The 12556-nt window shown below is 45.1% G+C and overlaps 1 protein-coding gene across 3 annotated transcripts in view; it reads right to left on the reverse strand.

The window, feature by feature from the left end:
* gc2 (guanylyl cyclase 2) overlaps nucleotides 1-10951 on the reverse strand; it is a 34110-nt gene extending 23159 nt beyond the window's left edge. For 2 of the 3 annotated variants that reach the window (XM_045701566.1, XM_045701568.1), the window contains exons 1-11: nucleotides 10843-10951; nucleotides 10631-10707; nucleotides 9635-10102; nucleotides 8545-8646; nucleotides 8370-8445; nucleotides 8098-8277; nucleotides 4059-4176; nucleotides 3356-3543; nucleotides 2971-3084; nucleotides 2510-2641; nucleotides 1806-1909 (exon numbers count right to left, since the gene is read on the reverse strand). In XM_045701566.1, the coding sequence (XP_045557522.1) occupies nucleotides 1806-1909; nucleotides 2510-2641; nucleotides 2971-3084; nucleotides 3356-3543; nucleotides 4059-4176; nucleotides 8098-8277; nucleotides 8370-8445; nucleotides 8545-8646; nucleotides 9635-9987 (1367 nt within the window). In that variant the 5' untranslated portion in view covers nucleotides 9988-10102; nucleotides 10631-10707; nucleotides 10843-10951. The remainder of the gene's footprint in view (nucleotides 1-1805; nucleotides 1910-2509; nucleotides 2642-2970; nucleotides 3085-3355; nucleotides 3544-4058; nucleotides 4177-8097; nucleotides 8278-8369; nucleotides 8446-8544; nucleotides 8647-9634; nucleotides 10103-10630; nucleotides 10708-10842) is intronic. The other variant, XM_045701567.1, reaches the window with a different exon arrangement.
* Nucleotides 10952-12556: the final 1605 nt, after the last annotated feature.

Consider the following 12556-nt stretch of genomic DNA (forward strand, 5'->3'; position numbering starts at 1 on the left):
ACAGTGAGAGACAGAATAACAACAAAAAAATCCAGAAAAACGCATGTCAAAAATGTTATAAAATGATTTGCATTTTAATGAGGGAAATAAGTATTTGACCCCTCTGCAAAACATGACTTAGTACTTGGTGGCAAAACCCTTGTTGGCAATCACAGAGGTCAGACATTTCTTGTAGTTGGCCACCAGGTATGCACACATCTCAGGAGGGATTTTGTCCCACTCCTCTTTGCAGATCTTCTCCAAGCCATTAAGGTTTTGAGGCTGACGTTTGGCAACTCGAACCTTCAGCTCCCTCCACAGATTTTCTATGGGATTAAGGTCGGGAGACTGGCTAGGCCAATCCAGGACCTTAATGTGCTTCTTCTTGAGCCACTCCTTCGTTGCCTTGGCCGTGTGTTTTGGGTCATTGTCATGCTGGAATACCCATCCACGACCCATTTTCAATACCCTGGCTGAGGGAAGGATGTTCTCACCCAAGATTTGACGTTACATGGCCCCGTCCATCGTCCCTTTGATGCGGTGAAGCTGTCCTGTCCCCTTAGCAGAAAAACACCCCCAAAGCATAATGTTTCCACCTCCATGTTTGACGGTGGAGATGGTGTTCTTGGGGTCATAGGCAGCATTCCTCCTCCTCCAAACACGGCGAGTTGAGTTGATGCCAAAGAGCTCCATTTTGGTCTCATCTGACCACAACACTTTCACCAGTTGTCCTCTGAATCATTCAGATGTTCATTGGCAAACTTCAGACGGGCATGTATATGTGCTTTCTTGAGCAGGGGGCGCTGCAGGATTTCAGTCCTTCACAGCGTAGTGTGTTACCAATTGTTTTCTTGGTAACTATGGTCCCAGCTGCCTTGAGATCATTGACAAGATCCTCCCGTGTAGTTCTGGGCTGATTCCTCACCGTTCTCATGATCATTGCAACCCCACGAGGTGAGATCTTGCATGGAGCCACAGGCCGAGGGATATTGACAGTTCTTTTGTGTTTCTTCCATTTTTGAATAATTGCACCAAATGTTGTCACCTTCTCACCAAGCTGCTTGGCGATGGTCTTGTAGCCCATTCCAGCCTTGTGTAGTTCTACAATCTTGTCCCTGACATCCTTGGAGCGCTCTTTGGTCTTGGCCATGGTGGAGAGTTTGGAATCTGATTGATTGATTGCTTCTGTGGACAGGTGTCTTTTTTACAGGTAACAAGCTGCGGTTAGGAGCACTCCCTTTAAGAGTGTGCTCCTAATCTCAGCTCGTTACCTGTATAAAAGACACCTTGGAGCCAGAAATCTTTCTGATTGAGAGGGGGTCAAATACTTATTTCCCTCATTAAAATGCAAATCAATTTATAACATTTTTGACATGCGTTTTTCTGGATTTTTTTGTTATTATTCTGTCTCTCACTGTTCAAATAAACCTACCATTAAAATTATAGACTGATCCTTTCTTTTTCAGTGGGCAAACGTACAAAATCAGCAGGGGATCAAATACTTTTTTCCCCCACTGTATATTCACACAGTGTCTAGCTCACTGATAATCACCAAAATGAAAGCTAGATAGTCAAAGAGCTTACAAAAACTCCCAAAACGAAGGTTAGAGGACTTGTTTTTTTGCTAATTTTGACGGAGAGAAAATATATCCTCATTGAAGACAGAACGCAGCACCCGGGGCAAAATGAGTTTGATACCAAAGCGTTAACCACCAATATCATCAACATACTATGTCACCATATAACCGTTATCCTAACCTCACCATGTCAACCACATGTCTGTTCTGTACGGATGCAGTAGTGTTAGGGTCACTCTCCCATCCTACCTGTGTGTGGGCCTGAGGTCCCAGGTTTTTCCGTCTGTATCCAGTACTACGTAGTCAGCCAAACCAGCTCCAGACATGTTAGTCCTCACAGGGTGGCTGAAGCCCTGGAACAGATCACAGAACTGCTTAGATAGGGTTAGGAGTGTGTGTGTGTGTGTGTGTGTGTGTGTGTGTGTGTGTGTGTGTGTGTGTGTGTGTGTGTGTGTGTGTGTGTGTGTGTGTGTGTGTGTGTGTGTGTGTGTGTGTGTGTGTGTGTGTGTGTGTGTGTGTGTGTGTGTGTGTGTGTCAGGGTGGCTGGAGCCCAGGCAGAGTTTAGCATTGAATAATAATACAGCCTGAAAACAAGATTAAAACGATCATGTTGACATCATGGACGGTCAGTCCTTCAAAACATGGTTAAAACGATCATGTTGATATCATGGACGGTCAGTCCTTCAAAACATGGTTAAAACTGTCATGTTGACATCATGGACGGTCAGTCCTTGCATCCATATTTCCATCTATAACTTTGTGGTTGCATTTCTCCAGCATCAAGCCTCAGCTGTTTCCCCAAAAAAGTGGTGGGGGTAACCACTTTCTTGTTGTTTGAATCCCAGATTGCCCCTTTAAATCATCAGTGTCCATGTATCAAACTAGCCCGGGTGGCCAGTGCCCAACAGTGAATACAGTATTGATACATATAAGTCACTGAATCATCCATGTACCTGGAAGGCCAAGTTGTGGGTGTGTCGGGCCAGGTTCCCCCCAGAGAGCCACTCCCCTGAGGCCTTGACCCTGTGGACAGCATGGGCCATGAACAGCACGGAGCTGTAGATGGTCCCAAACAGAGGAGACACCTGGAGAGGAGAGATGGGCGGGAAAGTGAGATGGAGAGAGAGAGAGAGGGAGTTCAAGATGGTGAACAACGAAGAAATAATGAGGCGTAAACCTATTCACATCCATGTTTGTACAAATCTCAGTCCAGACGGTTTTCCGCAATCCTTCAAGAATCAAAGAATGATGCTTGGTTGGACTTTGAAAGTATTCTTATTTTTCAACGTATCGTACCCCACACACACACACACACACACACACACACACACACACACACACACACACACACACACACACACACACACACACACACACACACACACACACACACACACACACAGTATGTATTTACCTGTGTTGGCTTGACATTCCCCGCTATCTCTCCCCTGTTTATAGCCTCCTGATAAGCCTGGTAGAAAGATGTCTTGGGAGAGTCTATAGTGATTGTCAACACTGCATCATAGGCCTTTAAATTAAATGAATGAATCCATTTTATTTGCCAGATTTAGAACACATGTACAGTTTCCTCAGTCATGTGACTACAACAATACACACATTATAAAGGGATTGAGGATTAAAGTCAGACTAGTAATCATCGTTATTAGATGGGCAACAGAATAGACAGTTAGGGCAAGATGGGTGTCAATCCACACATAAAATTCAACTGAAAATACATACACTATGCAATGAATACTCTTTACATATGCTGACACACAACAAAAACCAAGACTGATCACCTTGAGTAGCTTGCTGTTGCTCCTCAGGGCAGGGTAGGTGACGTTGTGGTAGGGTAGGCTGTAGAGTAGGGTGTCGTAGGGTAGGAACACCAGGGATCCCTCGGTCAGTCTCATGTCCTGGGCTGTTTCTAGCAGGAGCTTCTGAGGTCCCCCTCCGATCAGGGCAGAGTGCATACACATGATCACCACTAGGGGGGAGTAACGAGAGAATACAGGGGGAAAGTGGAAAGAACAAAGTGGAAGAGCTTATAATTTTTTTTTTTGGGGGGGGGGTGTAATGAAATGTGTCTTGCATATCCCAACTCCCCCTGAGACACCCGCAGGGAGTGGGGTCATGATTGTCCAGCGCCCCTGAAGCGATTGGGGTCAAGTGCCTTGCTCAAGGGAACAACTACAGATTTTTCACCATGTCATTCCTTGTCTTTCTGGGATTTGAAACCAGCGACCTTTTGGATACTGGCCCAAAGCTCTTACCTCAAGGCTACCTGCCTATAGCTTACTGGCAATCTAAGAAATGAACTTGACTTGACTGAATAAGTGAACGTTTGAGTTCCACCATATTTTTTTACATCACAACCAGTCACACTTTGTGAAATATTCAAACTGAACATAAGTCTTTCTGGATAGTGTAAAGTGGCTTCCTCCCTTCACAAGATATACAGTCAAAGTAGCATTCCTCCTTGTGTATGATATCAGTACTCACATCGTAGGTCCTCCACCTTCTTGAGCTTGGCCAGGGTCTTCCTGACACTACCAGGGTCGTTACCGATGGTAACCACCAGCCTCACCGGCATCCCATGACTCCTCAGAGAGTTGGCCACCTGCAGAAAGGTCAGAGGTCATAGATCCTTATTGGACAAAGTTACAGTATAAAAACGTGACTTGTATTTTATTAGTGCCCAACGCAGTAACATTCTGTTTAAATAAATAATAATAATGATAATAATAAGAATAATAACAACAATAACAATAATAAAACATTATTATTATATTTGGAAAAGCCTTTTCGGCTGACGTTAAAGTGGCGTTAGTGCCAAACTCTAACGATCTGTTAAAGCCTGCGCTCTTCTATTTTCAAACCCACGAGTGGTAATCTACCTGTTTTAAATGAGCTTGCTTGCGCTGAGGTTCGCCAAAGTGCCAATTTCAGTATAGTGGGAATGGTTGGTCTAATGGTTATGACATGGATTTTGACAACGAATGCGCAGCCTATCCAGCCGTGACGCACAGTGCCCATATGCAATTGGAACAAGAGAGATGTGCTTTTTGTGCCCATAAACCTCGCATTTAGAAACATAAAAAACAAATGTTTTATCCCATTTCGTTTAATTTCATTAAAAATCAAGCATAGCCTTCCCTCCTCTCAATGAAGGCTTCTGTTTTTTGTCCTGCCTAGTGCATTGGCCAAGTAGTCAAGACTATGGATAAAGGGTTTGGCTCGTGAGACCGCTTTGAAATAAATCTTAATCACCAAAGCTTTATGAAAAGATCAAGTTTGGGAGAAGCAAAACAGTCATCGGATATCCCTTTTATCTATGTAGTTTTATTGTACGTTATTTTTTACTATATGTCCATCATGGAATGAGAGATTAGATAACTCGGTGACACTGGTATTTAGAAATATGTCAGTTATTTTCTGGCCATGCATTAGCCAAGTAGTGTGTCTGGTGTCTGTCTAATCCTGGCCATGCATTAGCCAAGTAGTGTGTCCGGTGTCTGTCTAATCCTGGCCATGCATTAGCCAAGTAGTGTGTCTGGTGTCTGTCTTATCCTGGCCATGCATTAGCCAAGTAGTGTTTCTGGTGTCTGTCTAATCCTGGCCATGCATTAGCCAAGTAGTGTGTTTGGTGTCTGTCTAATCCTGGCCATGCATTAGCCAAGTAGTGTTTCTGGTGTCTGTCTTATCCTGGCCATGCATTAGCCAAGTAGTGGGTCTGGTGTCTGTCTTATCCTGGCCATGCATTAGCCAAGTAGTGTTTCTGGTGTCTGTCTAATCCAGGCCATGCATTAGCCAAGTAGTGTGTCTGGTGTCTGTCTAATCCTGGCCATGCATTAGCCAAGTAGTGTGTCTGGTGTCTGTCTTATCCTGGCCATGCATTAGCCAAGTAGTGTTTCTGGTGTCTGTCTAATCCTGGCCATGCATTAGCCAAGTAGTGTGTTTGGTGTCTGTCTAATCCTGGCCATGCATTAGCCAAGTAGTGTTTCTGGTGTCTGTCTTATCCTGGCCATGCATTAGCCAAGTAGTGGGTCTGGTGTCTGTCTTATCCTGCAATGCATTAGCCAAGTAGTGTTTCTGGTGTCTGTCTTATCCTGGCCATGCATTAGCCAAGTAGTGGGTCTGGTGTCTGTCTTATCCTGCAATGCATTAGCCAAGTAGTGTGTCTGGTGTCTGTCTTATCCTGGCCATGCATTAGCCAAGTAGTGTGTCTGCTGTCTGTCTGATCCTGGCCATGCATTAGCCAAGTAGTGTTTATGGTGTCTGTCTAATCCTGGCCATGCATTAGCCAAGTAGTGTTTATGGTGTCTGTCTAATCCTGGCCATGCATTAGCCAAGTAGTGTGTCTGGTGTCTGTTATCCTGGCCATGCATTAGCCAAGTAGTGTTTCTGGTGTCTGTCTTATCCTGGCCATGCATTAGCCAAGTAGTGTTTATGGTGTCTGTCTAATCCTGGCCATGCATTAGCCAAGTAGTGTGTCTGGTGTCTGTCTAATCCTGGCCATGCATTAGCCAAGTAGTGTGTCTGGTGTCTGTCTAATCCTGGCCATGCATTAGCCAAGTAGTGTGTCTGGTGTCTGTCTAATCCTGGCCATGCATTAGCCAAGTAGTGTGTTTGGTGTCTGTCTAATCCTGGCCATGCATTAGCCAAGTAGTGTTTCTGGTGTCTGTCTTATCCTGGCCATGCATTAGCCAAGTCGTGTGTCTGGTGTCTGTCTTATCCTGGCCATGCATTAGCCAAGTAGTGTTTCTGGTGTCTGTCTTATCCTGGCCATGCATTAGCCAAGTAGTGTGTCTGGTGTCTGTCTAATCCTGGCCATGCATTAGCCAAGTAGTGCTTCTGGTGTCTGTCTAATCCTGGCTATGCATTAGCCAAGTAGTGTTTCTGGTGTCTAATCCTGGCCATGCATTAGCCAAGTAGTGTTTCTGGTGTCTGTCTAATCCTGGCCATGCATTAGCCAAGTAGTGTTTCTGGTGTCTGTCTTATCCTGGCCATGCATTAGCCAAGTCGTGTGTCTGGTGTCTGTCTTATCCTGGCCATGCATTAGCCAAGTAGTGTGTCTGGTGTCTGTCTAATCCTGGCCATGCATTAGCCAAGTAGTGCTTCTGGTGTCTGTCTAATCCTGGCTATGCATTAGCCAAGTAGTGTTTCTGGTGTCTAATCCTGGCCATGCATTAGCCAAGTAGTGTTTCTGGTGTCTGTCTAATCCTGGCCATGCATTAGCCAAGTAGTGTGTCTGGTGTCTAATCCTGGCCATGCATTAACCAAGTAGTGTTTCTGGTGTCTGTCTAATCCTGGCCATGCATTAGCCAAGTAGTGTTTCTGGTGTCTAATCCTGGCCATGCATTAACCAAGTAGTGTTTCTGCTGTCTGTCTAATCCTGGCCATGCATTAGCCAAGTAGTGTGTCTGGTGTCTGTCTAATCCTGGCCATGCATTAGCCAAGTAGTGTGTCTGGTGTCTGTCTTATCCTGGCCATGCATTAGCCAAGTAGTGTGTTTGGTGTCTGTCTAATCCTGGCCATGCATTAGCCAAGTAGTGTTTCTGGTGTCTGTCTTATCCTGGCCATGCATTAGCCAAGTAGTGTTTCTGGTGTCTGTCTAATCCTGGCCATGCATTAGCCAAGTAGTGTGTCTGGTGTCTGTCTTATCCTGGCCATGCATTAGCCAAGTAGTGTTTCTGGTGTCTGTCTAATCCTGGCCATGCATTAGCCAAGTAGTGTTTCTGGTGTCTGTCTAATCCTGGCCATGCATTAGCCAAGTAGTGTTTCTGGTGTCTGTCTAATCCTGGCCATGCATTAGCCAAGTAGTGTGTCTGGTGTCTGTCTTATCCTGGCCATGCATTAGCCAAGTAGTGTGTTTGGTGTCTGTCTAATCCTGGCCATGCATTAGCCAAGTAGTGTTTCTGGTGTCTGTCTTATCCTGGCCATGCATTAGCCAAGTAGTGTTTCTGGTGTCTGTCTAATCCTGGCCATGCATTAGCCAAGTAGTGTGTCTGGTGTCTGTCTTATCCTGGCCATGCATTAGCCAAGTAGTGTTTCTGGTGTCTGTCTAATCCTGGCCATGCATTAGCCAAGTAGTGTTTCTGGTGTCTGTCTAATCCTGGCCATGCATTAGCCAAGTAGTCGATCCATAAAAGGCTTCTAAATGGTCTACTCCTGAGGCTTTTACAGTCACATGCTTCTGCATTATTCACAATGTGATCTTTATTTAACTAGGCAAGTCAGTTAAGAACAAATTCTTATTTACTCTGACGGCCTACCCCGGCCAAACCCTCCCCTAACCCGGACGACGCAGGGCCAATTGTGCGCCGCCCTATGGGACTCCCGATCACGGCTGGTTGTGACACAGCCTGGGAACGAACCAGGGTCTGTAGTGACGCCTCTAGCACTGAGATGCAGTGCCTTAGACCGCTGCGCCACTGCTGTGCATACTCCATTCGGCTTGTATCCATCCCCATTTCCAAATAGCACCTCTTGTTTCAAGTTTTAATGTCACATGCACAGGTGTGTGTGTATGTGTGTGTACCTTGCTGGAGGTCTCCACCCAGCTGTCCTCTGAGGAGGCAATGATGCCAACTTGTGCCCAGCGGAAGTGCTGCATGAGGCTGATCAGCACCCAGGTGGGTCGGGGCATGGAACGTGCAAAGGTAGGGTGGTTCCGGACATCATCCAGCTCATAGCCAACACATCCCCATGAAAACACCGCCTGGGGAGAGGAGAGAATTGAATGGAATATAACGGAATGGAATAGAATCCATTACATGAATAGAATCCAAGACATTTACTACCATCACCCACCTTGTTCCAGCCCTTGCCCAGTAGCGATGCAGCGTCACAGTACCCAGGGTTGGCCGGCCCGATGAAGCCTGTAGCCCTGGTGAATTAATGAGTGAACGTGTCAAGTCGCCCTGTAGCACCCTGACAGGATGTTTTTGACATTTTGTAAAGAAAAGTAATGTACATTACAACAAACCTGGTATAGAAGCCCATGAACCCATCCAGAGCCCTGGAAGTCTCACACTTCTCTTCCAGAATGACATAATCAAAAGTGGCTGCCAGTGAGAGGACAGGGTCTCTATTGAGACATACCAGACAGATTAATCGATTAGTTGATCGAAGGAATCCATAGCGATTAGAAAATTAGGGACAGATACCTTTAAATAAACAAGATTATGTTCTGAATTCAAAGTATTTGTGGCATTTTCCCCCTGCATAACTTAAGTAAGCCTATTTCCTAAACTAATCGGCCTTAGCAACCAACAACGAAACAATTCGGAAAAACTTGTGTTGAACTCAGCCCTACCTGCTGATTCTGGTAAAACGTGTGTTGAACTCAGCCCTACCTGCTGATTCTGGTAAAACGTGTGTTGAACTCAGCCCTACCTGCTGATTCTGGTAAAACTTGTGTTGAACTCAGCCCTACCTGCTGATTCTGGTAAAACGTGTGTTGAACTCAGCCCTACCTGCTGATTCTCGTAAAACGTGTGTTGAACTCAGCCCTACCTGCTGATTCTGGTAAAACTTGTGTTGAACTCAGCCCTACCTGCTGATTCTGGTAAAACGTGTGTTGAACTCAGCCCTACCTGCTGATTCTGGTAAAACGTGTGTTGAACTCAGCCCTACCTGCTGATTCTGGTAAAACGTGTGTTGAACTCAGCCCTACCTGCTGATTCTGGTAAAACGTGTGTTGAACTCAGCCCTACCTGCTGATTCTGGTAAAACGTGTGTTGAACTCAGCCCTACCTGCTGATTCTGGTAAAACGTGTGTTGAACTCAGCCCTACCTGCTGATTCTGGTAAAACGTGTGTTGAACTCAGCCCTACCTGCTGATTCTGGTAAAACTTGTGTTGAACTCAGCCCTACCTGCTGATTCTGGTAAAACGTGTGTTGAACTCAGCTCTACCTGCTGATTCTGGTAAAACTTGTGTTGAACTCAGCCCTACCTGCTGATTCTGGTAAAACTTGTGTTGAACTCAGCCCTACCTGCTGATTCTGGTAAAACGTGTGTTGAACTCAGCCCAACCTGCTGATTCTGGTAAAACGTGTGTTGAACTCATCCTTACCTGTTGATACGGTTGACGGCCAGCTGGGCCGCCACACTCGGCAGCGCCTTGGAGAAGAGAGGGTCACATGACCACGGCCCTACCACCCCGACACGGAAGTGAGCAGCGTGAACAGCGGAGGGTCCAATGGGCCAAAGGCACAGGGGGGCAAGCAGGAGGAACCAAAGGACACCATACCGATAGCGAGGGAGCTGGAGATAGCGAGGGAGCTGGAGGGAGCGAGGGATGGAAGTAAATAGAGGGGAAGAGATAGGGAGGGGGGCGGAGTGTGCCTTAGGGTGGTCAGGGGTTGGGTGTCCGTGCGCGGCCCATGTCCGAGGTTTGCTGTGGAAGGCACAGAGCGGTGGTCGCATCTCAAGGATAACACACGCTATGCACACGCCAAGCCGCTGCTCCACGCGTGTCACTGCAGTCACAGGTCCTTAGAAGACAAAGTTCTAAACGTGTCGGCCACAACTTCCTGAAAATCTGAGACAATAGGAGGACCATCAGCATTCACATATTGTGATCAATCAAAATTAGTTTATTTTGCGTTCGCATATCCATCTGTTAGAAAGTGCTTAAAAGCAGCCCTTACAAGATCATGTCATGTAGACATCACCTGTCTAACCATTCGTTCTACACACTGTTTCTACATATTCATGAATTGGCAAAAATGATTTCACACTGATGTCTGTAATTCTACAGGGTGTAAACGGCTCTACTAAAACTCAGGATTATCTGACTAAATATGACCGTGGATTTATCATCCATAATCCCTATCCCGCATAGGCATCTCATATGAACCTTTGGAAAGACTGGCCTTGACTATAGTTGTACGGTTTTAAATAATAATTGATCTAATGTTTGCATCAATCAATTGTAGGCTATTTGGTATTAGAAAGAACACATGTTGATTAAATTTTTGGTTTTGTGTGTTAAGCCTATAAAATATTGCCAACAATAACTTTTTAACTCACCTTTATTTATGAGTTAATATACAAATACATCACTTACCATGCTAGGATGAGAAGGAGGACTAGGCTTACTTGAATTCTCCTCTATGGCGTCGCCTCCTCTGCACAAAAGTAGGCCTATCACAGAAAAGGAAAGTGTCAGCGCAGTCAAATTTATCCAAGTTACATCCTCAGCGACACAAAAAAAACTAAGTTTCACATACTAGCTCAAAGACTATTGGGCCTATAGAAATGCAACGTTTTAAAACGTACATCATTGAATATTTGAGTTGTATTTTGGCCTATCGAGCGAAAGTTCTTCCAGTGGGTCCGGGGTGCGCCATACAAGTGAGCGGCAAATCTCATAATCCTCTCACCAGTATCATCTCAATGGCGAGTGAGTGTGTGTGACAACCTTAGCGACCTAGAACAAGTGACCCTTCAGATTAGATCAAATCCAATCTTCTGCAGCTGGCTATGGTAGGCCTGTAACACCTTCCTGTGGCACTGTGGGAGTTCTTATCATGCAGATCCATTGCAGGCCATTAGGCTAATCTGTATGCTACAATAGTGGGATAATTGATAGCAACATAATAAACATATTCTACATCTGAACTCTCTGGGACAGACCAGAACACAGCCCCTGCAGGCTCTAGATTCCAACCTGGCATTCCATCTGGACTTCCCCTGTAGGCCTATATCGTCCATGGAGACGTTCTGATTTAGTCGGTATGTTCCGTCTGTCTTTGAAACAGATGGAAACATGGAATGCATCTGCCTTGTTTAATGGGTGTCTGCAAATGGACGTGGTGCTAGATATTTGATGGAATTACCATTAGACATCGATTTAAAGTCAGTGTTGTGTTTGGTAAAGCTAAAGATCTGTGAGTAAGCTGATCATAGACGTGTACCAACAGTTGGGCAATTTAGCTGGTGTCTAAATGGACAGTTCTTTTTCTTGAAGCTAGAGGGCAGCAGAAAACAGCAACTACAGTGGTTCATTCTCGTTTAACCTTTATTATTATTTACAATGACGGCCTACCCCGGCCAATTGTTCTATGGGATTCCCATGTGGAACCTTCTGAGCAGAGAGTTTCATTCTAGAACTCTATAATGGAATGATAGAAAACAATGCTCATTCCGCTGATGCTTTCCTCATTCTCCCAGACCTACTCAACCGATTGACTGTGATAAACTAGCTTGTACTATTTCCTCATTCTCCCAGACCTACTCAACCGATTGACTGTGATAAACTAGCTTGTACTATTTCCTCATTCTCCCAGACCTACTCAACCGATTGACTGTGATAAACTAGCTTGTACTATTTCCTCATTCTCCCAGACCTACTCAACCGATTGACTGTGATAAACTAGCTTGTACTATTTCCTCATTCTCCCAGACCTACTCAACCGATTGACTGTGATAAACTAGCTTGTACTATTTCCTCATTCTCCCAGACCTACTCAACCGATTGACTGTGATAAACTAGCTTGTACTATTTCCTCATTCTCCCAGACCTACTCAACCGATTGACTGTGATAAACTAGCTTGTACTATTTCCTCATTCTCCCAGACCTACTCAACCGATTGACTGTGATAAACTAGCTTGTACTATTTCCTCATTCTCCCAGACCTACTCAACCGATTGACTGTGATAAACTAGCTTGTACTATTTCCTCATTCTCCCAGACCTACTCAACCGATTGACTGTGATAAACTAGCTTGTACTATTTCCTCATTCTCCCAGACCTACTCAACCGATTGACTGTGATAAACTAGCTTGTACTATTTCCTCATTCTCCCAGACCTACTCAACCGATTCACTGTGATAAACTAGCTTGTACTATTTCCTCATTCTCCCAGACCTATTCAACCGATTCAATGTGATAAACTAACTTGTACTATTTGGTGTTGGGAACAAACAAGAAGATTTAAGTGAGGGAACGTAATGTTTTGGGCTTGGCAAGCACTGTTTAACTTTATCTGT

Source organism: Salmo salar, chromosome ssa18 (assembly GCF_905237065.1).
Source record: "Salmo salar chromosome ssa18, Ssal_v3.1, whole genome shotgun sequence".
Taxonomy (NCBI): Eukaryota; Metazoa; Chordata; class Actinopteri; order Salmoniformes; family Salmonidae; genus Salmo; species Salmo salar.